Source organism: Dermacentor silvarum, chromosome 5 (genome assembly GCF_013339745.2).
Source record: "Dermacentor silvarum isolate Dsil-2018 chromosome 5, BIME_Dsil_1.4, whole genome shotgun sequence".
Classification (NCBI taxonomy): Eukaryota; Metazoa; Arthropoda; class Arachnida; order Ixodida; family Ixodidae; genus Dermacentor; species Dermacentor silvarum.
Window position 1 is genome coordinate 66,769,021 of NC_051158.1, and position 26,908 is coordinate 66,795,928.

Genomic DNA, 26,908 nt, shown 5'->3' on the forward strand with positions numbered 1-26,908 from the left:
TCAATTTGTAAATGAATATATTTCGTAACAGTATGCATTCAACTGCCAATAACGTCTGTCTATATAAGGAAAGTCATAGAATGCACTATGCAAAGAATTGAGCAGCAGCTCTTACTGCCTGTGAAGGTCTCCGCAAAGCGCTTCCAAGAGAGAGGGAGAGAGAGAGAAATTTATTATAAGAGAAAAGGTTGGAGGTCAGAGGTCTGGAAGCCTGCCACGTTCAGGTAGCTGCCGGACGCTGATTGTGGGCGAGAGGTAACCTATGTACTTGTTTTCATTCCTTTGGACACTGTAGTTGCCACAAATTTAGGTGCTTAAAGCTGCGTCGCCTATTATAGCTTGTTTCATCAAAAATTTAACTGGTTACTGGAAAAAGTAATAGAACTACAGTAAATGTTACAGAGGAAACAAAGTAATCGTTATATTACAAGGTTACCAATAAACATAATTCATTACAAGTAATTATGCAATTTGTTAGTCCAAGTCTAGTTGCACAGTGATGGCCAGTTTCTTGAAGTCAGCTTCGCCGTACAGTATACTTAAAGTCTGCTTCGCCGCAATACAGTTGTGTTATGTGGTAAAGCATACGAACACCGCTAATGCGGTTTTGGTTTTGTATCCGATTGCACCGCCCAAGCAACTTTAAGTCTAATGCTCTCTGAAAAAATAAAAAAGGCACGCCGGTTAGAATCAGGTAAATACCTCAATCAGACATTGTCAGCTACCATTACTGCTTGAAAATCTTCCTAGGGCAAGCAAAGGATAGTAGTTTCTCACGCTAGATTGACATTTGTTTCACCCATTCACTGTCCTCTAAGCTACGCCGAGGGCTCGCTATTTGGGGTCACCATATAGGTCATGCACATGTATGCTGACCGGTCAAGTTCCAATCATTCAGCGAAGGCCAATTCTGGGGTCGAAATAACGAAAGTTTGGGCCCACAGAAATGCATGGGTGCCGGCCGAGACCTTCACTGGGATCGAATTAACCTGAGTTAAATGAACAGAAGTCTACTGCATATGATTACCCGGTGAAAACCATGGTGGAGATAAACTTCTTTCAAAGTTGGTGTCTCTGTGGAACTAAATTTTAGAGCATGGTGTCACAGAGGGCAGTGCAGTTTTGTGGGCGGAGCTTGCACTGAATACATAGGTTTGTCACCGACTAGAGCCTAATAATACCATCAAATGGACAAAAACTGCCAATACGTCATTAAAGCGATAACGATACCAAAGGGACAAAGACTGTTTACACAGGACATCAAAGCGATAACAATACTAAACGAACAAGAACTGCTCACACATGACATCCAACATATTTATTCTGCTAATGTTCTAAACATTCGTCACAATGGTCTAGATCTGTGAGACAAGCCGGAATGTCTGTCCCTGTGGATTAGGGATGACATGGAAGTACTTCTTGTAGAGGGCTTCTGCGTTTCTTCCTTCATAAAACTTCTGCACACGTGGGTGGTGAAAGTCCAGATTCACTTTCTCCCTTGTCAGCATTACGCGTCCCTCAACAGCCGCGATCAGCGTCTGTCGACTGGGCCCGAACACCACCTGCGCGCATGTGCACACCTGGTCAGGCCTCTCGGGGATACAAATCTCATACATCGCCTCTGGTGATGATTAAAAGGGGAAAGTTCAGATTATCTGTATAGTAACTATACTACTGTTTACAGAGTATATACCAGAGATGCAGACATGGGCAGCAATACTGATGGTGCAATCTTGTGACACTCAGTTCAATTAAAGCACGGATAACTATACACATCCATGTTCCACTTAGCTGCGAGGGTAAATGCACTGATAGCAGCAATCCTTAAAATAATGTTACAAGCATGTTATCCTGTGGGAGAAGCTGTTGTAACGTGGCAGACAAGGGCAACGTGGTGTGTCTTGGTCCTCCGTCTTTGTGACCCTGCTTGCTGCCTCCATGTAAATGGTGTAAATAAAACCTTTGTACGAACATCTCCCTGTAGCAATATTATGAATTGCTTTTTTTGCTTCGCTGAAGACACTCATGCAGCACGTTAGTCTGTAAAGTTTGTGGTTTAACAAAGCATATTTATGTTTGCTCACTTACAACAAATCAATGAATAAAACAGAAACAGTAGTGAAACGAATACTGAATGAACATGGACCATCTTGACTTTTTCTGCAAACCTATCAACCTGCGAGTGGTACCACGCTTGATAATGTACACACATGCACAAGTACTTATACCTTAAAACCGAAATTTTACAAAGGAAAACCATAGCTTTACTCCTATTATCAATGCTGCTCATCTAAAAAACTCACCTACACTGTTATATTACACTGTGATCATTGTGACAGATGATACACAATGTTTGCAATGGTCATTGGTGCACTATTCTGTTTAGACCGAGCGCTTGTGGATTCAATGCCAGGCCATGGTGGCCACATTCTGATGGGGGCAGAATGAATAAAAGTTGCACTATAGTTTGGGTGCACATTAGGCAACTCCAAGCATTCAAAATTATTTGGCAGTCCTCCGCAGCGGCTTCTCTAAATCAATCACCAGACAGGTCTTAGAGGTGACAGGGACTAGACAAATGCCAATCCAAAGGGCTGACTTCCTGGCACTCTACACACAGAGCAACAGTGCCACTTATTTTTATAGTTAATTGTCAAGAACTTCTATGCCTGCGATATCTCTCAGTATAACAGCAACGTGTATAGATCGGCAAATAAATAGTGACATCTTTATCTTTCCCCTTAAGGGGGTCTCACATTGAGTCCCGGATGAAATCTGAGTCGGTTCTGCTTGACAATCATGTCCCCCTTGTGTGCGATCATGCCATCGTGGATGTAGACGTTCAGCCTCTGGCCTCTGGCTGTGGGACCGTAGCGGCAAGGACGGTTACCCTTGGAGGCACCCCGCACGCACTGGAGCTGCACTGCACCGGAACCGGGCACTCCCACTGATGCAGCTACCACTACAAGAGAAGGTGAGGACAATGTGAGAACACATGCCTGTGACAGTCCAACCAAAGTTGCAGGCACCAAATTGTCAACCTTTGAACAGGACCATTATGGAGATATGAAGTCAAGCCAAAGGTGACATACTAGTATTTTAAGAAGCTTTACGTGTCAGTTTTAGAGTTTTTGTGAGCAAGAAAGTGATGTAAAAGTAAGACAGGCCTGGCTCTTTATATTTTTAAATGTCATGTTACTGATTGTGCAAGATATTAAAGAACACGTCTTTGAATGTCTTTGAATCACCAGACATTATTATTCTTGTTATATCTGTCCAGGTGCCTAATTTTGTCTTCACCAACCCCTCTGCTACTACCCTATCACATTTATTCCAGAGTATCAGCTTCCAGTCTGACACAGAAGAAATTGTGCGCTGTCTTCCGTTACACACTGAGACCACAGCAGCTTGGGAGATTGCCACCTTCTTTAATGCTGCCAAATCTTTTCTTTTTGGATGAGACAACAGCTTAATTGCAGCTAATTAACATATGAGACAAAGAAATAAATGTAGGCAGTAGTGAGATGCCATTCAGGCGGTTGAGTTTGTCCAGTAATGGAGACCGTGACGAGACCCTGAAAAGCCAATTGGGGCCATTGCGGCGCAGCTTCAAGTGGCAAACTTAACAAGCCAAGCTTTTCGTGCTTGATGTCATTAGGTACCACTCTTAAGTAATGGATTTGCTTGTTCCCATGCGGCCTGCATGATCCATGAGTGGCTGGCTGTGAACTTCTGCAGCCACAACACCCCCAATGTGGCATCCTAGTTCCCATCATAAACCTGCTACGCTGCTGTGTATGCATGACACAACTGAGAGGAAGACTAACAAACAGCCACACAATGCTTAAAGCTCACTAAAGGCTGTTATAGTGCTAGCACTGCCCAACATCAGCACGCACTATCTGACCTGAGCATTCAGCCCTCATAGAAGCTGAACTCGGTCATTAATTGAGGCTGAAAATGGTTTTATTCAACAGCCCTAGAAAACAATGCAAAAAATTTAGAACGAGACTTTCGATTCTTGTCTGAAATCTTGTTGCCATTTGTGAAGTTGCCATTATTTCATCAAATGCCTCGTGCACCTGGTATTTATTGCAGGGCACAAATGAATCTTGCAGGTAAAAAAACGTGTAAATGAGCCAATCAGTCTCTTCCACTTGCACGGTGATGTAGACACCATACAAAGAACCCAAAGTTTTTATTAATCCTTGAAGACTTGCTGCTCAGGCCAGTTCAAGCTTAACAAGAAACACTAAAACGGTGGCAAGGATAAGCACCTTACCAATACAAAATGCCACACAGGGTGAAATTCAGTTGGACTATCATTTCAGTAAAATGAGCTGCTGAGGAAATTAAAGATTCGCTGCAGGCTACGCATTCCTGTAAGTAAAAAAGATATCAAATGCCACATCATCACAACTAGTTGCTACCCCATATTGCGCAGAATAGGGATTCCACAAAGTGGAGCCGTCATGAGGTTCCACTAAGTAACGTGTTCAGTATAAAATCTGGTAGGCTTTATCAGGGACGCCCAATCGCAGTGGCGTACATGGAACATTTTGTGCATGCTGCATACAGGGTACAGGCACTAGGGTACAGAAATGACATAGCCAAATACACAAGATGCATTTATTTTGCACTGCAAAGGTTGCATGTCTAACTTATATTGCAGCTAGTGGGGTTCTTACGGTCCCATTTTTCAATCGTTCTCATTCCCTATGCGTAGCTGGCCCACTTGTTTTTGCACAAGCTCACTTGAACCCGCTGCACTCGTATGTGGTTGGGGCTCCTGCGCTTCCATCAATCTCCTTCACTCACGCTCGCTATAGGGAGACAGACACGTTCTGCTGTGGTCAAAGGTGTTGGATACCCCCTCTCTGTCTTGCTGCCCGAGACTCTTCATGCCATGTTTACACCAAATTTGTCGAACGCAGCAAGTGGGGGGGGATTGGCTGAGCAAGTGTGAAATGTTTGCAAAATATTGCACATCTGTAGGTCTTTCAACACCTGACGCGCACCAGTTTGAGTTTGATAAACTGTAACTACTATGGCAAACGGAGCTCTCTCAAATGTGACTATTCCTACTCGGATGGACAAACATATACTGCCAAGCTACGCGTCTCTGAACACCATGTACGAGGCTACGAGGCTAAATTTAGCTCTGACTGCATCACATGTGGCGCGACAACTGCACCATCTGCGCATGCGGCACATGCATGTTTGAGTAATGACTTCTTTTCTCTACACAACGATACCAAAGTGAGATGCATGGGTAGTGTGGTAGCAAAGATACAAGCAACCTTTTCTGAGCCTTTTTAATGATGTTTCACATCAAAAACTTGGAACTTCCACAATATAACATGTTCAGTTTATAAAACTGGAAATAACCACTGCTCATAAGAGTTTAGTTGCAGTTATATATGAAAGAAAATGTAGTTCAGCTGATTTTATTGAATTCTCGTACCGTACACAATGACGCTACCTCTTCACATTGATCTGTTGACGCTATTTGTGAATGTGGCACTCTTTCTATGCAGGCCCGACTCAAAGTACGCTGTAGTGCTTTGCAGTGTGACCTCCAAGACTGTTGGTGCAGCTAAGCAATAGACCCAGTGCACCACTAGCGGAATAAATGTAGAATTGTGCGACTTTCTCAGCGACTAAGGTTCTCAGCGACTAACAAGGACAATTTGAGAACCTTGGTTGATTCAGTGTTTGCCTTTAGTGTTCCATTAAATGGCAAGTAATCTCTGGAAAATATTATTACCTAAATGAAGCACAAGCTGTGACTATTTAAAGAATGTATTTACACTTAAAGGTAAGGTGCCGAGCAAGGATTCTTTACTACAGCGATGCCCTTTCCATCCATTGTGGTAGCCTTGTAGCAATATGCTCAATTTTCCCCATTTTTATTGCACCAACATTTTTATAGCACAATTTGCCCTGTTCAGACGCACAATGCAATGGTCTATCATCTTTAAAAAAATATTGAACAAGTACAGTTTAGTAGAAAACGTGCTCTCTAAAATGTTTTCCCCTCTATAAATGTGAAACTTTGAAATGTCACAACAATGCATTGGTTGGGTTGACATGGTGATATTTTCCAGCGCAAAAATGGGACCTTCAAATAGACAAGACGGAGCATAACTATAGTGTCACAAAAGGCTTCTCAGGGCAGCTCAGGGCCCAATTCAACACGCTACTTTAAAAATGTCTATGTAAGCAAGAAACACCACAATGAGTCAAATGCCCGCTTTATACAGACTCGAAAGGCTTTGAGGGAAGCACAACAAAACATTTACTTCGAGCTTTAACAAAGCACCTTCCCCAGGAGACAGGCGAAAGCATGAGCTCAGACAATGCACAAGCGTAGATGAATGTGGATGACTGCCAACCTGTCTACTGTCCATTGTTTCGTCTGACGCTACACTTTGTAAACCGTGCGTAAGCACCTGCTTGCTTAAACATTGCACTGAGATTTCAAGCATGTAACTGCCATGGAATAAGCACCAGCACTAGCAGTAACTGTGGCATAAGGCCCATGCTGGCACTGTGATGGTCAGGGAGAGGTTCACACCAGAATTTATAGCAGAACATCAGCAACGCTGAAGAAATAAAATGAAATTATCCTAGTTATTTTGCGTGAGGCCCATACTGACGCCACATTAACCTTTTGTTTACTTTCTAAAATCACTTAACACTTTCATTTGCGTGTCTTGTCGATCGCTTGTCGTTGTGACAGACACTTTTATTTTCTGCATACTTAAGCTGTATTTAAATGCCATCTTTGCGTGTAAGATTGTTCCTTTGCACCATTCGAGCTGCTTATAATGCACATAGTAATGGTGAACACTACATGCAGACCTGCCAACCTTACAATATGAAAAATACTAAAGCCGTGGCCAAAAAATGCTAAAACTTGTTTGATTACTCAAGGTGTTGACTGTTTATTAAAAATTTGCCTGCTTCGTTCTGTAGGGATGCTGTCAACAGGCACTCTTCTCTATAGCTTCAAGTACGAATTATCAGGATCACAAATGTTTTACGAAGTGCATTGACAAAACACATTTATGTAACAATGGTTGTCGTTACAGAGGGTGCTATCACTGCACAGGTCCATATAATTGACAGGCCCGAAAAATCGGTCAGCAACTGCATTTGTATTTTTTGTTTAGAATACGTTTTGCCCTAAACTAGGTGCAGATGAAAAATTGTCAAATTATTGACTTCAATATGGCAGTCACAAACAAGCTCTAAAAATGTGCCTTTTTGTAATAATACTGTTAAAGCTAACAGGTAGGTAAAGGGTTCCCTGGCACAATTTACACAAGCTCTGGCAAACTGCTTGTATTACGTATGCTAATAACATTTTCCTTGGCAATTACAAACATTGACTGAAGTGCCCTGTAAAAGGTAGAATCAGTGTGTGCAAAGAACAACTGCTGCACGAGTCATGACCGATGATTATGAGAATGTGCGATTAGAAAACTATGAGTGTTTGCAAAGTTATAAAGTTACAGGTAATGCTACAAGAACTTCGTGAGCCACACGCCCAAGGAAGATTGGACAAATCCATGTAGCACTTGCCATCATTTTCGTGGTTAGTTGAACAACTGCTGCGTCAGAGTTCTGTTTAGTAATTTTTGTAGGAAGCTCTATGGTCAAAATGTTACTTCCAAGCTGAGAAGTCCCTTGTTTCTCCACTGATGATCACTTTGTCTCCATCTTGTGACCCATTTGTATATGTTTGGACTAAACGATTTTAGACTGAAAAGCGCTCTTTTGAAACACTACAGGCACTTGTATGGTGGAAAAATGAATATTGGCAGGGGAAAAACAACCTTCCAGTTATCACATTCCAAGCCATGGTGCCATAGATGTCAGTGTGACATTGCTGATTTTGCTGCAATGACACATATTTTGGCCGCTTTTTTGCAGTAAGGAATCATAGATGCGAGAGTCAGTCTCTGAACCCTTTTTTATGTAATACTACACTTCTTTTATCGTCATCATCAGCCTATTTTTATGTCCACTGCACGACGAAGGCCTCTCCCTGCGATCTCCAGTAACAACTGTCTTACGCTAGCCGATTCCAATTTGCAGATTCTTTATTGATAGAAATTTATTGAAAGCAAGCACTATCAAAATCCATGATATCGCGGGAAAGTTGGTGAGGGGATTTTTAAACTACTATCACCACCAATATTACCCTTTTTCCGTAACTCTCCTCCCTCCCCCCCCCCCCCCCCCCCCCCCCCCCCCAATTTTTTTTTTGCTTAAAAACTTCTTTGCTCAGTCAGAGCAAGCTACTTCATGTTTCAGAACTGTGACCTACAAATATAGCTTAACATCTAACATGACACATTAGCATTTAACACTAAAATTCTCTGTGGTGTGCAAGAAAAAGAGGCGCAGTGTTCTCATGCGATGCACAAAGTAATGAAAAATTAAAAATAAGCATTAAAGCACCAAAGGGTAGCTTACTGGCTTGCTATTTTTTCGCTTAGGATATGCCATTTTATTCTTGCAAGTAACCATACACTGCTTTGAAACATGACTTTGGAAGCGATGAATTTCTCACTGTGAAAGATTTTTAAATTTTTTTTTTTTGCCTTCTCTAAACTGCTAGTTGAATGTGTTATTAGAGAGCTGTTGTTTCGTTGGAGATGTATAAAATGGGCAGAAAACTGTCCTCAACAGACAGAACATATTAATGCCCATGTATTCAGTATGCATGTAAGCTTTTGTGGTGAACCTAAGCAATGAAATGCTCATGTGGAAGTCAAGTACAAAAGTAAGTGCTTAGAACTGAGATTAAGTGATAGGGAGACTTCAGAAACAGAAGGTCATTGGCAAGCTATCACTTCATATCTATATATCTAGCTCATAATAGCATGGCTGCTGGTGAAGTAAGCAATCACTTACAGACTGCCAAGTAGAGAAGCATGTGCACCCAGAAGGAATGAAAGTGTGGTTAGAATGACGACGAGGTAGGTAAATTTGCCAGAAAAGGGTGAGCACGTGTGACAAAGCATTTGGAGAGCACTGACTGAGGCCTTCGTCCTGCAGCGGCTGAAATGAAGAAGAGCTTGCCCTCTAAACATACATATATGCATGGCTTGTGCAGCACAAGAATTTAAGAACTCGTTTTGAAACCCCTGGTGACAACAGCATATCACGCCTGCGGTTTTAAAGAATGCCCCCCATGTGCCACCTCGGCCGTGAGTGGTGCTTGCCAACACTCCCACCAGGGATAATCTTGTACACAAATACCCAAGTGGCCAAAGAGATGGCGCCTCAGTAGCTCAATTGGTAAAGCACCACACTCGTTAAGCAGCAGCCGTGGGTTCGGTTGCCACCTGCGACAAGTTAATCTTTTTGTCCACTTTCATTTTCCCTTTGGCTTATCACTTCTACATTTGCATTAAACACAATTAATTACCCCTATGCTTTCTCAGGTTTTATTATTTCTTCATAAGGTTGCGACTAACAAAAAATCCAGCTCCTCAGATTTTCTTATTCTTCTCACTCATTGCATCAAATGAATTTTAAACAAAAAGCACTTCTGCATACCCCCACCCACTTTCACGAGTCCAGCTATCTAGCCTCAAAGCTGTACAAACATAACTTAGGTGATTCGCCCTTTGTCACAACTCACCTCTGTAGTCAGCCCGATCCGATTGTATGCAAAGCTATTAGAAATACTATGTTATTAAATGTGATTAGCTTCGCTTAGTGTGCCTCCAAAGAGTTTTCTGAATCAGTCTAGCTACCTGGCTTTAAAGCACTACCAACATAAAATAATAAAGAAAAAATAATCACACCCACGAATGTGATACAAACACTCCACTACAACTTCGCGACCACACTGCACTTCCCACAAAAAAGGTTGCGTTGTAACTGTGCTTTTCTAGTTCACAAATTGGTTTTACCATGTCCCACTGAAGGTAACATCACAAAATATAAAATACCTTCTTTCGTGAGACAAAATGAAGCCTCAAACTTAATACCCACCACAAGGAACCAGAGGTGCAATAGACCATGCATTCTAAAGAGGTTTACAAAATTTGGCAGATATGCGTTATGCTTTAGCCTACACCGCCCCCTACTCACTGTGTCATGGGCCCTGAATTTAGTCCAGAGCAACCAACCTAACTGGTCACAGCAATAATATAACAAACTTGTTAGCACTATCATTTGCCATCACATTCTGCAAATCACCAGGCATGACTACCCTGCAGCAATCTTTATTTGCACACACTGATTCTAGCCTTTAGACAGTACTTAGTCGATGTTGTCGTCTGAAGTCAAAAATACAAAGTTTAGGCTACTTCATCTTCACCTCATCCAAATGTTGGCTGAACCAACGTACTCATAGCTTCCATAGATGCCCCAGCGTCAGACTTCCCTCTAGTAAAAAAAGCTTTTATGTATTTTTACAGAGACGGCTTGTTGAGCCTCTACTCTTGCCATAAAGAAAAGTAATCTGCTACTTCAGAAGTTTAGTCTACTAATTCAATTTGAACACTTCCTTCAGCAAACATTTAACTCACTGTAGTGTGTCTGTCGTCAAGCACACCTTACAAAAGGTAGTGTGAGGCTGCTCCATGCATGTGGCACACATCAAACACCTTTTAAGAGGAGCCAAAGAGGCAGACAAGCTTCTCTTTAATTCATAGTCGCCAGGAGTGACACAAAATTCGAAAACCAACTATTTGCGGCAGAAAGTAGAATGCACTCTCATAAGTCATCTTCACTTTGAGCCGCAAAGATGTGCGCTGAAGTCAGCAGTGAATTGCCTTTACAATTGTTCTTTCAGTGTGGTTAAAGTTGCTTGGGTCATGGAGTAACATGTCATTACAGCGATCTATTCTAAAAGCCTTAAAAATCTTCCTTAAACAAAGTCATATTGTAGCCATGCATTACCATCTAGCATGTCCTTCTGTTTTTTTGTCATATTTGTGTTGCGTTATTGGAATGACTTGGTTGCTTGACTAGTATACGAGTGCCGAAACTGCAGAATGTGACATCTTGTTGCTGCGTTTTTAAGCGCTTGTAACAATATATTTCTCTCCATGCTTGCAAAGCGCTTTATCGCCAGAACATTTCTCCTATAACCTCGTGTTATACAACAGTTACTGTTGTGTTCTGCAACAAACCCAACACAAACCCCGAATAAACATTTATTTCACGCTCTGGCTGAACGCACCCTGGTTACTGCTCAAGCTAGCGTAAGCTATGCAAAACCTACATTTCCAATTGCATCCAAATAAATCAAACCAAAAGCAGTTAACACCGACAAGGCTCCATTCTCACAATTGCGTTGCGAACTGACACCATCGCATTCGAAGGTGTTCTCACACAGGTTAAAGGCAACTGCAAGGCCTAGTGTTTATTGAGTTACCGCAACATGAAAACTGGCATGAAAAGCAGGGAGAACGAGAGAGATAGGTATGGTCCCTTTTTGAAAATGGCTTCCTCTGGCACTGTCATGCTCACAATGTTGGCAAAGCACCGGGTGAGAAGACATAAGCTTGCCTAAAGTGACATACAGTCAACTGTGAAAGTTAACAGATTGTGGAGTTGGAGAAAAATATAGTGTTGTATGGCTTTCACTGGCTACAGCCATAAACTGCAAGGAAATTTCATGTCCTTTCCGAGATCCCATGCTCCAAAAGCTTTTGGAGTTTATCATACTTCAAGCAGTGAATATTCTGACACAACACACCAATGATTCTGTACCCTACTGGAAGCACTCTTAAGGTGAACACATAAACACATAGGATAAGAAAATTTCCTTTTGTGACTAGCCTGAGGGGGTATTCTGTAAGTGTCCACCTAGTGGACATATCCATTTCGCCTGCTGCTGATGTTCTGATTGGCTGGGCTGGGGTATGCGTAAGAAGGAGAGGCGCCCCCCAGCCAATAAGCACTTCAGCAGCAGACGAAATGGACATAATTGGACGCTTACAGAATACAACCCCCCCCCCCCCCCTGGAAACACCCAGTTTTACAACAAAACTGATTTTTCTTTGTCCACTTGCAACCTGCGTTCACACTACTTCCAGCTGTAATTGCAGTTGGGTTGCCTCCAATGAATAAGCAAAGCGCTTGTGGGCTAATTTTAAAGGGACCCTGCAACACCTGCCAATTTTTTTCTATTTAAGAATAAGATCTATTCTGAGTGTGGCAAAGAAGTCCGAGCAAAAAGAATTATAAGAATGAACACAAGCCAAAGTTATCAGTCGCAAGAACTTCGAAATGCAAGCAAAATGAGTTTTCTTGACTGGAATTTTCACGGCTCTTCACGTGATATCAGTTTCCCACGACATAAAACTGTGCCACCCAAAAGCAGCAGGGCACCGATGTTACGTAGTCAAGTTGGCGTGCAATGGTCGCCAAGCCTGCTCAGCTTTTCGATGGAATAATTTCTATGGTTACAACAGCCTCCACAAGGCAGAAGTTGGCATGCCATGAGCTCAGCACATGGTGAAGGAATGCCAAGATATTCACCCAGCCAGGACTGTTGGGAAAGTTCACCTTCCAGAAATGCCGTAGTTCAAAGCTGACGGGAGATTTAACTGGTCAGCAGTTGAGATAAACAAGTATAAGCAAGCATTGGGGGGGGGGAATGAAAGCAAGGAAGGTATAGAGCTGGGGCTGTTACACACATGGGCACCTTTACATATAGCAAGCTGCTTTAACGAAGGATAAGAATATAAAGATAAAAAGCTAAACTGCAATAGATGTAAAACTTGACTAGCTCAAGCAGGCCCCGTTTCAAACAGGTTGCCATTAGATGTCATCAACCATCAGCTTGGCATGTTGATGACAATATTTCCATGGTTACAACTAACTTCCATGTGGCTGTTGTTAAATTAGATGACAATGGAAATGGCTGCAGAACGAAATGTACATTTTTATGCAGTACTCGCAATATTGTGCGAATGCAAGTCGCGCATTACATTTTCAACCAATGATCGTAGTGCCCGAGATCGACATCGCATACGTTGCTCGAAATCGCTGAACTGTGATGATGCTATTGGTAATGCCCAGCAAGCATTCTTGGATGTATTGCAGGGTCCGTTGAACAGAGGGTGAAACTGTACTTTATACCGGTGTCACACGACCACTTTTGATAGCGATCAAGCCCGATTCGCATCGCAATGCTCGACTGCGATTGGCTCCCTCGCGCAAAGGAGCCAATCACAACCAAGAAATTCAATCTGGATTAGGCTTGATCGCGATCAAAAGTGCACTGTGTGACCCATATTAGAAAAAGCCTGTACAGTCTGTTTCACACTTAGGGGAAATCTCGGAGCGCATTGCATCGCGATGCGGCGAGCGCTGGAGTTAGGTGCCGGAAGCAGCTCGCGCAGGCGCAGACGCTCGAGGCGCGTTATCTGGCGTCGAGCTGTCGACGCGGTTGGCGGCGAGCAGTTGACGCAGTTCAAGATAACGTGCCTCGAGCGTCTGCGCCTGCGCGCGCTGCTTCCGGCACCCGACTCCAGCGCTCGCTGCATCGCGAAGCAATGCGCTCCGAGATTTCCCCTAAGTGTGAAACAGACTGTACATACAAGGCAACAAGACAACAACGCCCATGAATAAGAAGAAATCAGAAACCCGCAGTAGCCTCAATTGGATAATATACAGCATGAGAAGAAACACGGGACGAATAGCAGACACAGACAAGCACTGCTTGAAAGCGCAATTGTTAGTTTTTCTCTTGGCGTTCTTTCGGTTTCTGTTTTTCGTTTCCTTGTCGGTGGAAATATTTTTCTTTGCATCTGTTCCTGGACATGTATATATGAAGCATGTCTGTCAATAAAATAATCAGCTGAGAGACAGCACTTGTCTGTGTCTGCTATTCGTCCCCGTGTTTCTTCTCGCGCTGTGCATTATCAGTATGAATAACCAACTAGCCCAGTCAGCCACCTTAATAAGTAGTCTCAAGTTGCTTTCCGTCTAGACAGTCGACAAAAAGATATAGAATGTAATGTTTCTGGAAGGAAAATCATAATCTTCAGGCCAGCTCATGTTTTACTCGTGAACCAGGTGGACAGGCAAAACTGAGCACGGTTGTGCGTGTTTAAAGCCGGGTAGCAACAACTCCCTGACACCGGCTAACGAAATAATTTTCGACGCCTCAACGGGTTCTCTGTTCCGGTTCACCGCCACTGCGCGCAACTTTTCAGGGTTGACGTACTTCGCGCGCCAGTCGGTAATTACGGCACCGCTTGACGTTGTTGATTCAGGAGGCGAGCGCGTTCACGAACTGCGGGGCCCGCTCGAACTTTTGAAAACACCCGTCTAATGAGCACCTAGAGACGGTTGTTGTCTCTTTACAATTCACCGCGGCATAGGAACAGCTGTGCGTGCATGATTCATGTCATCCGTGCGCACCTGACGCACGACGCAATCACGATAACTCTGCGATCACATCGTCCTCACTGTCGTGGCATCTGTGGGTCTTATGCGTCTTATGGCGCATCAGATATGCCAGCAACTCGAATCACAAAAGGCTGTTGCCGCAGCCGTCTTTTCCGACACATTTTCAGCACAACGAACAAAAAAAGCTCGGGATGTTTGACGGTCACCAAGTCGCTCTCACGTGTCTTTTTTTTAGCCCGTCACTGAAAAAATCATTGCACCACAACATTTTAATCACTCGGCTTTCTCCTTCTTGTGCCGTTTGTGCTTCTTTTTGGACTTCTTTTTCTTCTTCTTCGAGTGGTCCCGGTCAGTGCTACGCGCCTCCGACGTCGTCGGCTCCTTGCTGGAGGACTTGGAGCGATTTTTGCTCCTGTGCTTGTGTCGCCGCTTCTTTCGTTTGCGGTGCTCGGAGTGGTGGCGACCGCCTTCCGACGCGCTCGGCGAAGAGGACCGGGACGAGCTGCTGCTCGACGTCGTCGAAGACGATGAGGAGGAGGAAGAGGACGACGAAGACGACCTGCGGCGTCGCTTCTTGCTTTTGGACGAGGAGGCATCGGCGGTCGCCGTGCCCGATGTCGAGGCGGCAGCACGCTCCGCCATGATGCGCTCTCGGTTTTTGCGCAGTTCCTCCTCGAACTTGCTGTTCAAATGTTCTTCCCAGGCGGCCAGCGTGCTGGACCCTTGCTTCTTCTTCTCGATGATCTGCTTCACCTCTTCCCAGGTGGGCCGGTTGCGGCTCAGGTAGTCCTTGATGGTCGGACCACTGGCGCCGGACGGCCCGCGAAGGCGCGCCATCGCGATTGGGTTCATGAACGCATACCGCGTGTCGCGTTTTCCCATGGTGCCGACGTGAGGAAGTAAGATCGGTCAAGAGACAGGATGAGGTGCTGTTCCGCGTTCCCGGTCACCCGATGTTCGACCGGTGCACGGGCAAACAACGAGCGTCAGAAAGAAACGGAGTCAATAGTTACCTAGTTGCGATCCCCTCGCTGGTAGCGAGGAAATAATGCGCTGCAGCGCCGCCGCCATCTTGAAGGTCAGGAGGAAGAAAACGTGATAAAACGCAAAACAAACGTGTTTAGCGAAATTTAGACTGACATTTTAAAAAGTAAATAATAAAATGTACTAAATTAGTGCCGTAATTATAAGATAACTTTATTAAGGTGTACATATTTATTAAAACATTTTTTTGTACCTGTGCCTCTGCCGTTTCTGCCTAACGTCCCAACGTCGGTAATGGCGGGCTCCTTAGATCAAGTTGGTTCGATTACAGTGGCTAGAATGGGGTAGTTCGATGCGGACCCGATGAAAGTGCGTTACCAGTGGGCGAAATTTTAGAATATCAAGCTATGGCTGCTGCGTGCATAATTCTCGACTCGGACGGTGATGACGAATTTGACTGCGGCTCGTGCGAGGTTCCTACCACGCCAGCGCGCGACGTTTCGCAGACTGGCGACGCAGTGCCGTTTGTGGATTTGTGCAGCGATGTCGAAGAAAACGACTGCGACGATCTCCTGGCCAACGCCGCGCCGTTTAAAACCCAGGAAAAATCATCACCAGAGGAACGCCGTAGCAAGGGCGTGGTGATGACGTCGACTCCGGCTAAGGCACCCCCACAAACGAGGTGGTTTCTCTTGTAGCACAAGTCGAAATATTTTGTTCTGCTGGGGTTTGTCTTTCGCTAGCTGAACGCTCGTTTTATGTGCAGGTTGGAGAACATACGTGATTTTTTTATACTGAGTTTTGCCTCTCGAAGGCTGGACTTTCTGCTACGTATTTAGCTATGATGAATACTTTCGTGTGACTTCCACGACGAACCCAGACCAGGCAAAACATGATTGAATGCTACTCCAATGCCGCTTATGTTGGTAGAGAGAGTATATTCACTTTAAAATGAGGAATAACAGCTCTAAATACATTATAGTTGACAGCTTTGCAACATGCTACAGTCTGTAATCTTGGATTATGTTCAGAGCTCTTTGTATAATATTTAGATTGATGAAAGCTTCATTGTGCTACCATGATTCCGAAAGGTCTATTCTTACTTACTTTTGTGCTTGACTTTGAAAAACGTCCACCAATGGTTTCTGTCCAGTTTTTTTTTTTTTTTTTTTTTTTTTTTATTGCCCTGTAGGACAACCACAAGTTGGTCAAGTCAGAATGGATTCATTTTGAGAAAGACCTAGTATGAACGAAGACGCTGAAAGTTCATCCCTAATTATCAACTAAGCACTAAACATTCATCAGTCATGGGACCTGAGTGCGAGCGAACTGCTGATTGTGCTGACAGAAGGCGAGATTTCATATGTAAAGTGTCTCGTGACTCGGTGGTTGGCTTTGATGATGGGTTTCATCATGAAGGCCTTTCATGGTGCTCATACATGTTTAAGATGTTTGCACAATGCCATGTATATTCTTTTCTTTTTGTATGTGTGTGTGTCTCTTTTGTATTTTTTTAATTAACGCTGCAACCTCATAGTGTTTTCTTGCTCTAGTGTCATTGAAAACAATATGTGAGCACTTCTGCTTTTTGCCTGCTTGGAAACATGGCTACTGTTACTGGGTATCAAACCCAGTAACAGTGGCCATGTTAACAGTGGCAGTAGAATGCGGTAGCCACCGAGCTCCCATGACCGGTACGCCGTTTTGTGGTTCATCTGTCTGAACACGCTGTTGGGTTTTGTTCTTTTCCTCTTGCTTTTTCACACTTGCAGTGAGAACAGCGGCAGGAACAGCACCTCTGAATGTGAGGTCCATCGTGGCAGCCTGTGGGACAGCGACGATGAGGAGCTAGCACCGCTGTCGGCTAGGCTGCAGCCGCGACAAGCCAGCAGCAGGTCGGCATCTACGTTAATTCTAGATAGAGAACAGGAAACAGGGTGTTCTCGGGGATTCACAGTTGAATCTCATTATAACGAAGTTGCATGCGTCACGAAGATGCCATTGTTATATTCGACATGAGCATATATTCGTTACATGCTATTATTGGCCACCCTGTCCATTGTGCAGACTGTCGGCAATAGAAAACTTTCTCTGCCAGTCTCCCTGCGCAAACTTATTGTTTGTCGAGTCGGATGGGAAACGCAGCATTGCCGTGCCACCCGCTCTCTCCACGACTGGTCTCTGCCCCTTATGCCACGAGACAGCTACGACGCACTAAGGGGCATCACACACACACAAAAAAAAAACACTACTATAGTACAGTCTTACCTTGAAATAGCAAATGCAGATGTAATGAATTATTGGATATAGCGCAGCAGCTCTATAATATTTGTGGCCAATGTCAGCATGTGACAAATATGTGCTTATAATGATGTGTATTGGAAACAAAGTTATTTTTGTGTCGAGTGTGAGTTCGTTTTAACGAGGTTCGACTGTACTATTTGTGAGTAGCCGCTAGCTTGGAACATGTTTCATTGTTGTTCACTGGCGACCTCTCATGGTGACTTGAGTAAATCAGGTGTTGATCTAATCCAAGCCGATGGCCAGGTCAAACTGGCTGCTCAGGGCGGCAGAGGATTTTTTTCACTTCGAAGCGTGCTGTCAGGTGATGCCACCCTCATGTGCTGCAGTGGCAGAAGAGTAGAGAGAATCATCATGTTGCTGTCTCGCGGCTAATTTCATCTTGATTCCACTAAATTTCTTGCAGTGCCATGGTTGAATGTGTCATCAACACGGCACCACAATGATTCTGCCATTACTTTTAGCACTGTGAAAGACTTTATCAACACTGAACCACTGCATATATGCAAGTCTGATTGCACTTCTTGAAAAATTCAGCACTCACAAGTGACGAGAGCACAAATCGAAGGAACCCACGGGACAGAAGCACTGACTTGCAACTCATTTTTATTTTGACAAATTGCAGATAAATAGGGGGAACTATATATATATATATATATATATATATATATATATATATATATATATATATATATATAAAATGATGAATAGTATACAACAAGCAACAAATACATCTCAGCATGCGCTGATTAGAGGTGATAAACACGAGTCAATATAAGGAGCTCGAGTGCTCAAAAATTAAACTTCATTGTCAAGCAGTGCCAGTGATGGTTGGCTAACTCATCTCTCAGCCCGTTTTCTTTTATATGAAGCGCTTCTGTTATTTCACGTGCGAGTTGACTTTTGTGAGTGAACAAAATCGATGTGTCCTGAAAGATAGCTTGACAACTGCTGTTTCTTCCTTTACTGCTCTTGATGCTTGTGCGGGCTGAATTTTTGAAGAAATATTGGACCCGTACCAACTCGCTCAACTTTCCGTGCTTCTGCAGTTTAATTGCCTTTGCATCTGTAGCTGGCAGCGTATAACACCTGTATGCTGTTGATCACGTGTCGGTGCTGAATGACTCGTGAATTCTCTCCCTCCTGCACCCTTCTTTTTCCTTGAATGCAAAAATATGTTATGGCATCTGCGTTCAGCATTCTCCTTTATTTTGTCTTTGTCCTTTTTAGTCTACCAAATATGAAGACAAGCCCACAGGATACCAAGGCAAGCTCACAAGACACTAAGACAAGCCCACGGGATATGAAAATGAGCCTACAGAATATGAAGACAAGCCCACAGAATGTAATAACAAGCCCGCCGAAACGGAAAATGGTACACAGAATTTCTGACAGTGAGGATGAAGACGGGCTTCCAGATCTGGGACATGTAATTGGTGCTTGTGTAGGAGCCTGGGGGGACCACTCGTCCTCTGACCATGAATGGTCAGCCTGTCCCCGCAGTGCCTGCGGCAGACACGGTTACACATGTAAGTATTTTTTTTCTATCTTTCATTTTGCTGCCGCCGAGACTGGTACTACCAGCATTAATTAAAATGCGAACAAGAAAACGCTCATTAGAACGCCTGTTCTGTGTAGATGCAAGGGAGTACTATGTGCACTTGTTCTGTAGCCGCTCTTTCTAAGCGGGGTGTGCATCGAAATGCACATTGTGGAGCTCAGATTAAGCTCCCGTTATAAATTCTGATGAATAACATAGCATAGTAGCCTTCTATTTGTTTTTTGAATTTATGCAGCTTATATATATATAACAGTGCCAAACAACTGTTGCATTCTATATGCATCATGACTAGCATTGAGGAGTCTATATTACACAACTGCCATTCTTACAGAAGCATAACCCCCTCCCCCTCTTGCACATTCTAGAAAATGCACCTAAATGGGGAAACCACCAAAAGTGCATGCCAAACTGTGCTGGCACACTGTCTTGCATGGTGGCACTTGACTTTTTTTGTGGTCAAGACCCTCACTGTGTACATGTTTGTGCTCTACAGCAAGCTACACAATAAAGCCTTCATTCTCCTTCAGTGGCCTGTTCATTTCAAACCTGTATACCGGCCAACTCTCCTGAATCTTCTGTAATGTTTACGAATTTGGGCTTGTTCTAAAGTTTCATGAATGTTTCATCCAGTTTTATGAGAAATAACTTGAGTTCATGAAAACGTTTTTGTCAGTTTCGGTCAGAGGACTTTTAAGGATCGGTCTCTGACCGTACCCTTGGAACTCTTTTGATTGTAACAGGACTCCAGAGGGGCACCTGATTGGAAAAATTCAGATACGTTTTGATCCAATGGTGAAGTCACTGTAAAAGTCCCTGTGGCATAAAAAAAGAACAGTGCGTTGCTTGTCAGTTTGTGCTGTTCCAAGGTTGCCGCTGCATGTGCGCTGCGTCTAAAGGTAAATGACAGTTTGGAAAGCGCATATGTATCTCAGGAAAGGTGTCCGCACCGGGCAAGCTTAAAAAGAAAAGTTGCGTACTATACCTCGTCCCTCCCCCTGAGATCTTCGTGAATCTTATACCGGTGTCACACGGCCACTTTTGATCGTGATCAAGCCCGATCCGCAGCGAAATTCTCTACTGCAATTGGCTTCCTCCCACAGCTTGCTCAAGGGAGCCAATCGTGACCGCGCAATTCGATCCTGATCGGGTTTGATCGCGATCGAAAGTGCGCCAGTGTGAAGTCGGTATTGAAAATCACAAGCCACGTACGAACCTAACAGGTGCCGCTTCTTTTGTGCAGGTCGATGAAGAGACGGTGGCGGCGCCGGTGTACACCCAGCTGAAGGCCAAGCGCGTGCGCATCACTCCTGAAGAGCGGGAGGCCCGTCGTGTTGCCAAGGAGCTTGAGAAGCAGCGCAAGGCCATGGCTACCGAAATGGGGCGTGCCACCAAGCCGGGACATTGCATGAAGGCAAGTTGTCTCTTTGTGGCTTGGAGTTTGCGCAACATGTATTATACGCACATGTGCATTGAGGTTCAATGTCTCTTGTCTAGAGCCCTTCCTTCCACACGTGACTGCTGCTTTTGCTAAGTGGCACCAACCTGTGATGTGTGTTGCCATTCTTTGATTCGTTGCTTGCACCAGATCTGCTTCCGTAATTTCCGTCTCTGGGGTGTCCGCTTCATCTAGTTCCGTTTCCAAAATATCTATAATTATTTCAAGATTTAAATTTCAAATTACATTTCTTATTCACAAACACGACATACCAGGCACAAACATACAAATACTTTAGTAGAGTATAAATGTAACAATGATGTGTTTAAATATTCCATTTTTCCGATTGCCATCCATGAATGGACTATGTTAGCGCCTCTCACTACTAACGCTGAGTCACTGTCCGAGTTCGAATTAAAAATTGAAAAAATTTCCTAGCAAGTTAAAATTGCTAGTGATAGTATTCAATCATGCAAACCAGCATGTACTTGTACCCTGTGTAAGTAGTCCTGTATGCAGCATAGAATGTTTAAATTGCCATTTTATTCTATCATGAAAATTAGCATGTACTACTTGTATTTGTTGTATATATTATCCAGTGTAAATTGCCTATGTGTAAAGTGCAAAGTTGATGTTATACATTTTATGTATAATACGTGTTATACATGTATTGCTTGATCGTTAACGTAATGGGGGTTCTCTGTATCTGTACATAAATATAGTGCCCACCTGCTTTGGTCTCAGTAGAGACTGGCAGTATTGTAAATAAATAAATAATCCGCTTCCTGAATGTCTGCTTTCACTGCAGTTGCATGCTCGCACCGCGGTGCAGCCGTAGCAGATGGCAGATAACATGTATTGAACTCTGAACCAACTATTCTAGCTGAGACGACGTAAGTTCCTCTTGACGCCAGAAGCTGAGGATAAGATAAGCATGGAGGAGAATAGGTTGGCAGTACTTAACCTTGTTGGCAGAAGTGTATGTGGAGGGGTTTTATCCTTGTCTTTTTGCTTTACTGCAGTATCTATTGTGGTCACTTCCCTTCATTCTGAACTGTTTTAAGGATGGCCAGCATTGCACGAATCTTGTGAAAGTAAAATGCTGAAAAATTTTGAAGTTTCTTTGGAATTCGATGTGAGGTCTCTCAGAGCTTAAGGTGAGCTCTTTTAATTCTAGAGGACCATCCAAAGGATTGTCTCTAAAATTATGCAAAATAGTGACTGCTCATCACACTGTGTGTCTTCTAGCTTTGAGTTATACTAGCTGTCTTCACTTCAGGCAACATTTTGGCGGGAAATAATTATTTCAATTTATACCAGTCATCTCTATCCTAATGTTTTCCTGCTTATTGTACTTGTTGGTTTGAACGGGCTGCACCATTTAAAATGAGCATCTGAAAGTGGCACTCAAAATCAGCTTCTGTGTCTTAAGTCAGCCAAGCTGTTAAACTGGGATTGAGGAACACAAAGGGAGACAGTAAGCACCCCGTGCAAACTAAACTGCAATATGAACTGACAGATGCTTGAGTGACGTTGCAATTGCATTTTGCTTGTACCCTAATTGCGTGCCATCGGCTGCTGCATTTTGCTTACGTGTGAAAATTCTTTACTGCATTTCATGCTATTGGCAAATCAGTTATGCGGTATCCCATAAGGTGGAGGAAGGTTTGTGAAAGGGAAGAATTTTTATCTACCTGAGTGTAGCACAAAGCTGCAAGGGTAACCCATACAGGTCTCTCAAAAGGAAAGCTTCGTACTTTAAGGGAAATTCATCGAGGTCGGGAGATTGGACACGAGACCAATGGCTCTCCAGGGTGGGCCCGGGTTAACAGTCGATTGTTACGAAATTTGCAGTTAGCTTCGATATTCGAAAATACCGAATAGATCAGACATGAATAGTTGGTGTGCAATATTCAATTTGCATTCGAAACATTGAATATTTGCCCACCGCTATATAATAATAATAATACAGGCAAACCTCGATTTAATGAACTTGTACTTGCAGTGAAAAACTTTGTCATATCGAGAATTTCATTATATCGAGGTTTCGTTAATTCAATAAAACTAAGCTGGGGAAATAAAAATAGTTCGTTACATCGCGAATTTCGTTAAATCGAGATTTGTTATATCGAGGTTTGACTGTAGTAATAATAATAATAATATGGAAACTCCTCACTGTAATAAAATCGTTCTATTTGAAATGTTACTTTGTTCAAAGTTTTCCATCGCCTCTACCACAGTGTGTGCATTTTATACTACCTCAAAACAGCTGGTAGAAGTGGGCCGCTTGATCACAAAAGTTTTAAAAAGCTTGGTGGCCGCTCCTGGTGCAGCATATAGAAAAAGTGCTGGGCCAGGAGACCTGTGCCTACCAAAAAGGCCCAGACTGGGGCCTCAGTTCGTTGGGGACTAATTAAAGTTATTTCCTTCTCTTCCACATAACGTCAACTTTTTGGGGACTACTAAATGCATCATGCGATGATAACGTACAGATGAGGCAGGTGCTCGCAGGCTTCAGAAGAATTGAACCTCTGTCATGTCGCTGCTATTCAGTGCGGCTTTGTTTCAGTATGTGCATTACTAAGCCTCATTTGTAATATTTGCACGTTTAGCAAGGTAGTGCTTAGAACGAAGTCTATTTCCTGTCCCACTGGCTTGATCATAATGAGGGTTTGTTGTAATAATAATATAGTAGTAATAATGTGGCATGCAGTACGTGACAGCGGTGTTGGACTCCCGGCTTCTGGACGACGAGGCATCCCTGCAGCTGCTGTGCGAGACTCTGGAGCAGGCAGAGATCCGCGCCGAAGTCCAGACGCTGCCCGTGGAGCGTGCCGTCTGTTGGAGGCGCACTGCACTCTCCCTCAACGAGGTATCCTAATTGGAAGTGTCTTCAAAGCAAACAGTGTTGATGATAGTCAAAGCGCAGAGAAGAGATCGAGGTAGAGCAGATTGCTTGCTTAGTCGAGACTTGGGGTTCTATATACTAGTGCTGTTCCCTTTCATTTCCCATTGTGCTGGCCCTTCGTCATTGGATCGCACGTAGCTGTGTCTGCGCTTTGTCATTGGCTCGCACGAAGCTGTGTCCTCGCTATCACCGGGACTGGCCACTCGCGGACCGGTTCATAAAAAAAATGAATAGGATAGTAGTAAAAGATTTTAAAAAAAATACGGAGTACTCTGTTAATTCGACGGTTAATTCAATTTTTTGGTTTAGTCGATCCCGACCGGCACCCATGCATTTATATGGGCTCAGACCACGGAGAAAGAATACAGGAGGCGCAACTCGGCTCCTTCCCGCGTCGTCATGATGTCACACAGGAGCACAGGATGTACCACGGCGGCGGACGTCGTGACAGCGCCCCCTACAGAATGCCGGACGCATAAAGTATGGTCACGTGATGGTTTGTCGAAGCGATGCAGCGGATCCGTGGCGCAGCGAGCGCGCTCTTGCAACGCCTCCGTTGGCTCTTGTCGTCTGCTCGCACGCGACGGCTTGATGCCAGTGCGCCGCCTTGGCTACTATCGCAGATCGTCTGATCTTTCAAGTTTCTTGGTCTTATTGCCACATAAATAGCATGTGATCCTAAATAATAATCTTTAAAAATATCCTACTAACACGGTCTACAGGTCTTCTATCCCCGGATTGCAAACCGCGCTGGAGCAAAACGCTTTGGGCGGTATCCGACAGTAGCAGACGACGCCGGGCGCCGTCGGAGACCACGGCTACCGTGGCCACGCGCGCGCCGCTGCGACCGCGAGGGAAATAGTTCATTCCGTCGCCGCAAGGGGCGCTGCGCCGACGTTCACCACCAGCGCGTCTCCTCCTCTCCCAGCGTGACATTATCACGACCAGTGCTCGCGCTGGCGCCGGCCCCGAGTTTCGCCTCCTGTTATTCTTTCTCCGTGGCTCAAACTTTCATTATTTCAATCCTAAAGTTGCCCTTTGCAGGATAAACTGAACTTGACGAGTCAGCACGCACCTGACACCTATGGTGACCCCGATAGTGAGCCCCTTAGTGGCAGCATCTGTCTCAGCCGAGCTTAGGGGTCAGTGAATGCATTGGACACATGTCATCTCCTGTCGAAAGCCTATTTTCAGCCTGCCCTAGGAAAATTTTCAAGCAATAACCATAGCTCACAATGTCCGATTACGGTATGTACCTGATTCTCACACGTGCCTTTTTTTTTTTCCCCAATAAAATTTGGGCGGAAATTACCTGCGCAGTGCAATCGGGCACAATACCAAAACCACTTTCACGGCGTACGTATGCTGTGCTGCATAACACCAATGTACTGCGGCAAGGCTGACTTTGGGAAACCGACCTCCATGGTGCAACACATTATACCCTTGCCCATTTTTCCTACTGAAAAATTGGGTGCGTGTTAAATTTCTACTTTGTTTAGAAGCTTTAATGTCATGTCTATGTTAGCTTTCTACTTTGGACACATAGAAAACGGCCGCACGTTTGATTCAGGGGCGTGTTAGAATCGGGAAAATACTACAAAATGAATCAGTGGTGTGTTTTGTCGCTGTCTCCCATTTTGTTTGATGCGACTCGCCGGACAAATTGATCAGTTTCGCGGGTCCCATCAGGTTCGATTAACGGAAGTTGTCTGTATGGCACCTGTGCTGCATTTCCTAGTACTTCTTGCCTAAACTTCTGTTGTGACTCGGTGCTTATTTACATGTCTGCATGCTCTTTATTCTCCGTTTTATACATAGCAGGCAACACTATTAAAGCTAGAGATTCTTCTCACTGTTTGCGTTTGCAACCGATATAATAATATAATAGTGCATCACACATGAAAGAAAGATATAGGTATGCATCATGTTATTCGATGTAAAAGTAAGTCGTATACATTTGTGCTGCAAAACAAGACATAGTTATTACGAGGTGTCACACATCTGAACGTATTTACATATGTAAGAATATAAGAGTGGAGGGACACATTTTTGCGGCTAGCAGACACATAGCACAATAAACGTGTAAAATAAATATGTGGTTATCATCCTGCACATATTGTCCCCCCAGCTGTGTGCAGGGTGTGCTGCAGTGGCACAAATGTTGGCTGTATAGCCCAGTGTGTTTTGTTCTTCTGCAGGATGACTGCTTGTTGTCCAGGGAACAGGTGGAAGAGAGAGACGTCATGGTTGTGCTTCCCTGGGACCAATTCCTGCACCTGGTTGCGTCCCAGAGGCAGGCAGGTGCCATACCAGCCATTTGTAGCACACTGGAAGGCACTCACGTGCTAAGCAGCACTAAGATAAGGATTCTAGATCCTTCGAAGAAGCAAAAGAAAAGGCTTAACAGGATTGTGGCTTGATATGTACTAGTAGGTCACTCTTGTATGGTAGATCTGCTCGGCAGGGTGATGGTTTGTCTTGACAGAAAAAAAAAAAAAAATTGAGAAGCAAACTTTTTTTATTGTAATTTCTTTCATGCATGCAGTAGTCACGCCATCGTTGTAACTTCTCACGTGCTGCTCTCGGTGCACACTCAACAATTTTTGTTGGCTCTAGGGTTGTGTGCCATGATGCACGACTCCCATACAGTGCAGAAATTTGAACTCTCAGTTCCTAGTGGTAACTGTCAGATTGATGTCATGCATTGCTTGTTCTGCAAGTGCTACAAACATGTGTGCGTCAGTGCACTCCTTAGATTTTCATTTTTGAACTACTGCAAAGCAGAAAATGGCATCATACCCGTCTTGGTTGCTTAGTGGTTAATGCGTTGGGTTGCTGAGCATGAGGTTGCCGGATTGAATCCCAGCCACGGCAGCCACATTTCAAGGGGGGCGAAATGCGAAGATACCTGTGTACTTAGATTATAGATGCAGATTCTGTCAAGAAAGGGCTTGTCCTGGGACACCCACACAGAATAAAACAGACAAGACCAGAGAGCAGTGGGAGACCGCGCTGCTCAGCTCTGCACCGGAAGACCAACTTAAGGCCATCCAGCAGGCCGAAGATGCTGCCAGAGCCCAAGGGCCCGAGGCCGGCATCTAGGTAGAGAGGCCTAGGTCTCACAAATCTGCTGTACAAAAATGAAGTTTATTCTCCTCCTCCTTAGCTTTAGGTGCATGTTAAAGTACCACAGGCGGTCCAAATTATTCCGGAGTCTCCCACTATGGCGTGCCTCATAATCAGATTGTGGTTTTGGCACGTAAAACCCCATAATTTAATTTTTAATATGGTATCATCAGTACTTTTGCAGCAACTGACGATGTACTCC

At 44.1% G+C, this 26,908-nt stretch overlaps 3 protein-coding genes across 3 annotated transcripts; 1 reads left to right on the forward strand and 2 right to left on the reverse strand.

Annotated features, from left to right (window-relative positions):
- Window positions 1–1,303: 1,303 nt before the first annotated feature.
- Window positions 1,304–15,485, reverse strand: LOC119453446 (39S ribosomal protein L27, mitochondrial-like). Its single transcript, XM_037715476.2, has 3 exons — window positions 15,405–15,485; window positions 2,757–2,962; window positions 1,304–1,562 (listed from the first exon to the last, which is right to left on the reverse strand). Exons 1-3 carry the CDS (start codon window positions 15,460–15,462, stop codon window positions 1,356–1,358), a joined length of 471 nt encoding a protein of 156 aa, XP_037571404.1. The 5' UTR covers window positions 15,463–15,485; the 3' UTR covers window positions 1,304–1,355.
- Window positions 10,938–15,327, reverse strand: LOC119453444 (protein FAM133). Its single transcript, XM_049668157.1, has 2 exons — window positions 12,583–15,327; window positions 10,938–12,540 (listed from the first exon to the last, which is right to left on the reverse strand). Exon 1 carries the CDS (start codon window positions 15,271–15,273, stop codon window positions 14,665–14,667), a length of 609 nt encoding a protein of 202 aa, XP_049524114.1. The 5' UTR covers window positions 15,274–15,327; the 3' UTR covers window positions 10,938–12,540; window positions 12,583–14,664.
- Window positions 15,486–17,046: 1,561 nt separating the features above from the next.
- On the forward strand, window positions 17,047–26,233 carry LOC125945373 (crossover junction endonuclease EME1-like). Its single transcript, XM_049667123.1, has 5 exons — window positions 17,047–17,270; window positions 18,907–19,205; window positions 20,478–20,648; window positions 23,386–23,544; window positions 25,779–26,233. The coding sequence occupies exons 2-5, from the start codon at window positions 19,155–19,157 to the stop codon at window positions 25,998–26,000; spliced, it is 603 nt and encodes a 200-aa protein (XP_049523080.1). The 5' UTR covers window positions 17,047–17,270; window positions 18,907–19,154; the 3' UTR covers window positions 26,001–26,233.
- The last annotated feature ends 675 nt before the right edge of the window (window positions 26,234–26,908 follow it).

Coding starts and splice junctions, on each gene's coding strand:
- LOC119453444 (XM_049668157.1), bottom strand. CDS start 15,273: ATGGGAAAACGCGACACGCGGTATGCGTTCATGAACCCAATCGCGATG.
- LOC119453446 (XM_037715476.2), bottom strand. CDS start 15,462: ATGGCGGCGGCGCTGCAGCGCATTATTTCCTCGCTACCAGCGAGGGGA. Junction 2,963..15,404: donor AGCGAGGGGATCGCAACTAG/GTAACTATTGAC, acceptor CTTCTCTTGTAG/TGGTAGCTGCATCAGTGGGA. Junction 1,563..2,756: donor GATTTCATCCGGGACTCAAT/GTGAGACCCCCT, acceptor ACATGCGCGCAG/GTGGTGTTCGGGCCCAGTCG.
- LOC125945373 (XM_049667123.1), top strand. CDS start 19,155: ATGAATGGTCAGCCTGTCCCCGCAGTGCCTGCGGCAGACACGGTTACA. Junction 19,206..20,477: donor CGGCAGACACGGTTACACAT/GTAAGTATTTTT, acceptor TCTTTTGTGCAG/GTCGATGAAGAGACGGTGGC. Junction 23,545..25,778: donor CTGCACTCTCCCTCAACGAG/GTATCCTAATTG, acceptor GTTCTTCTGCAG/GATGACTGCTTGTTGTCCAG.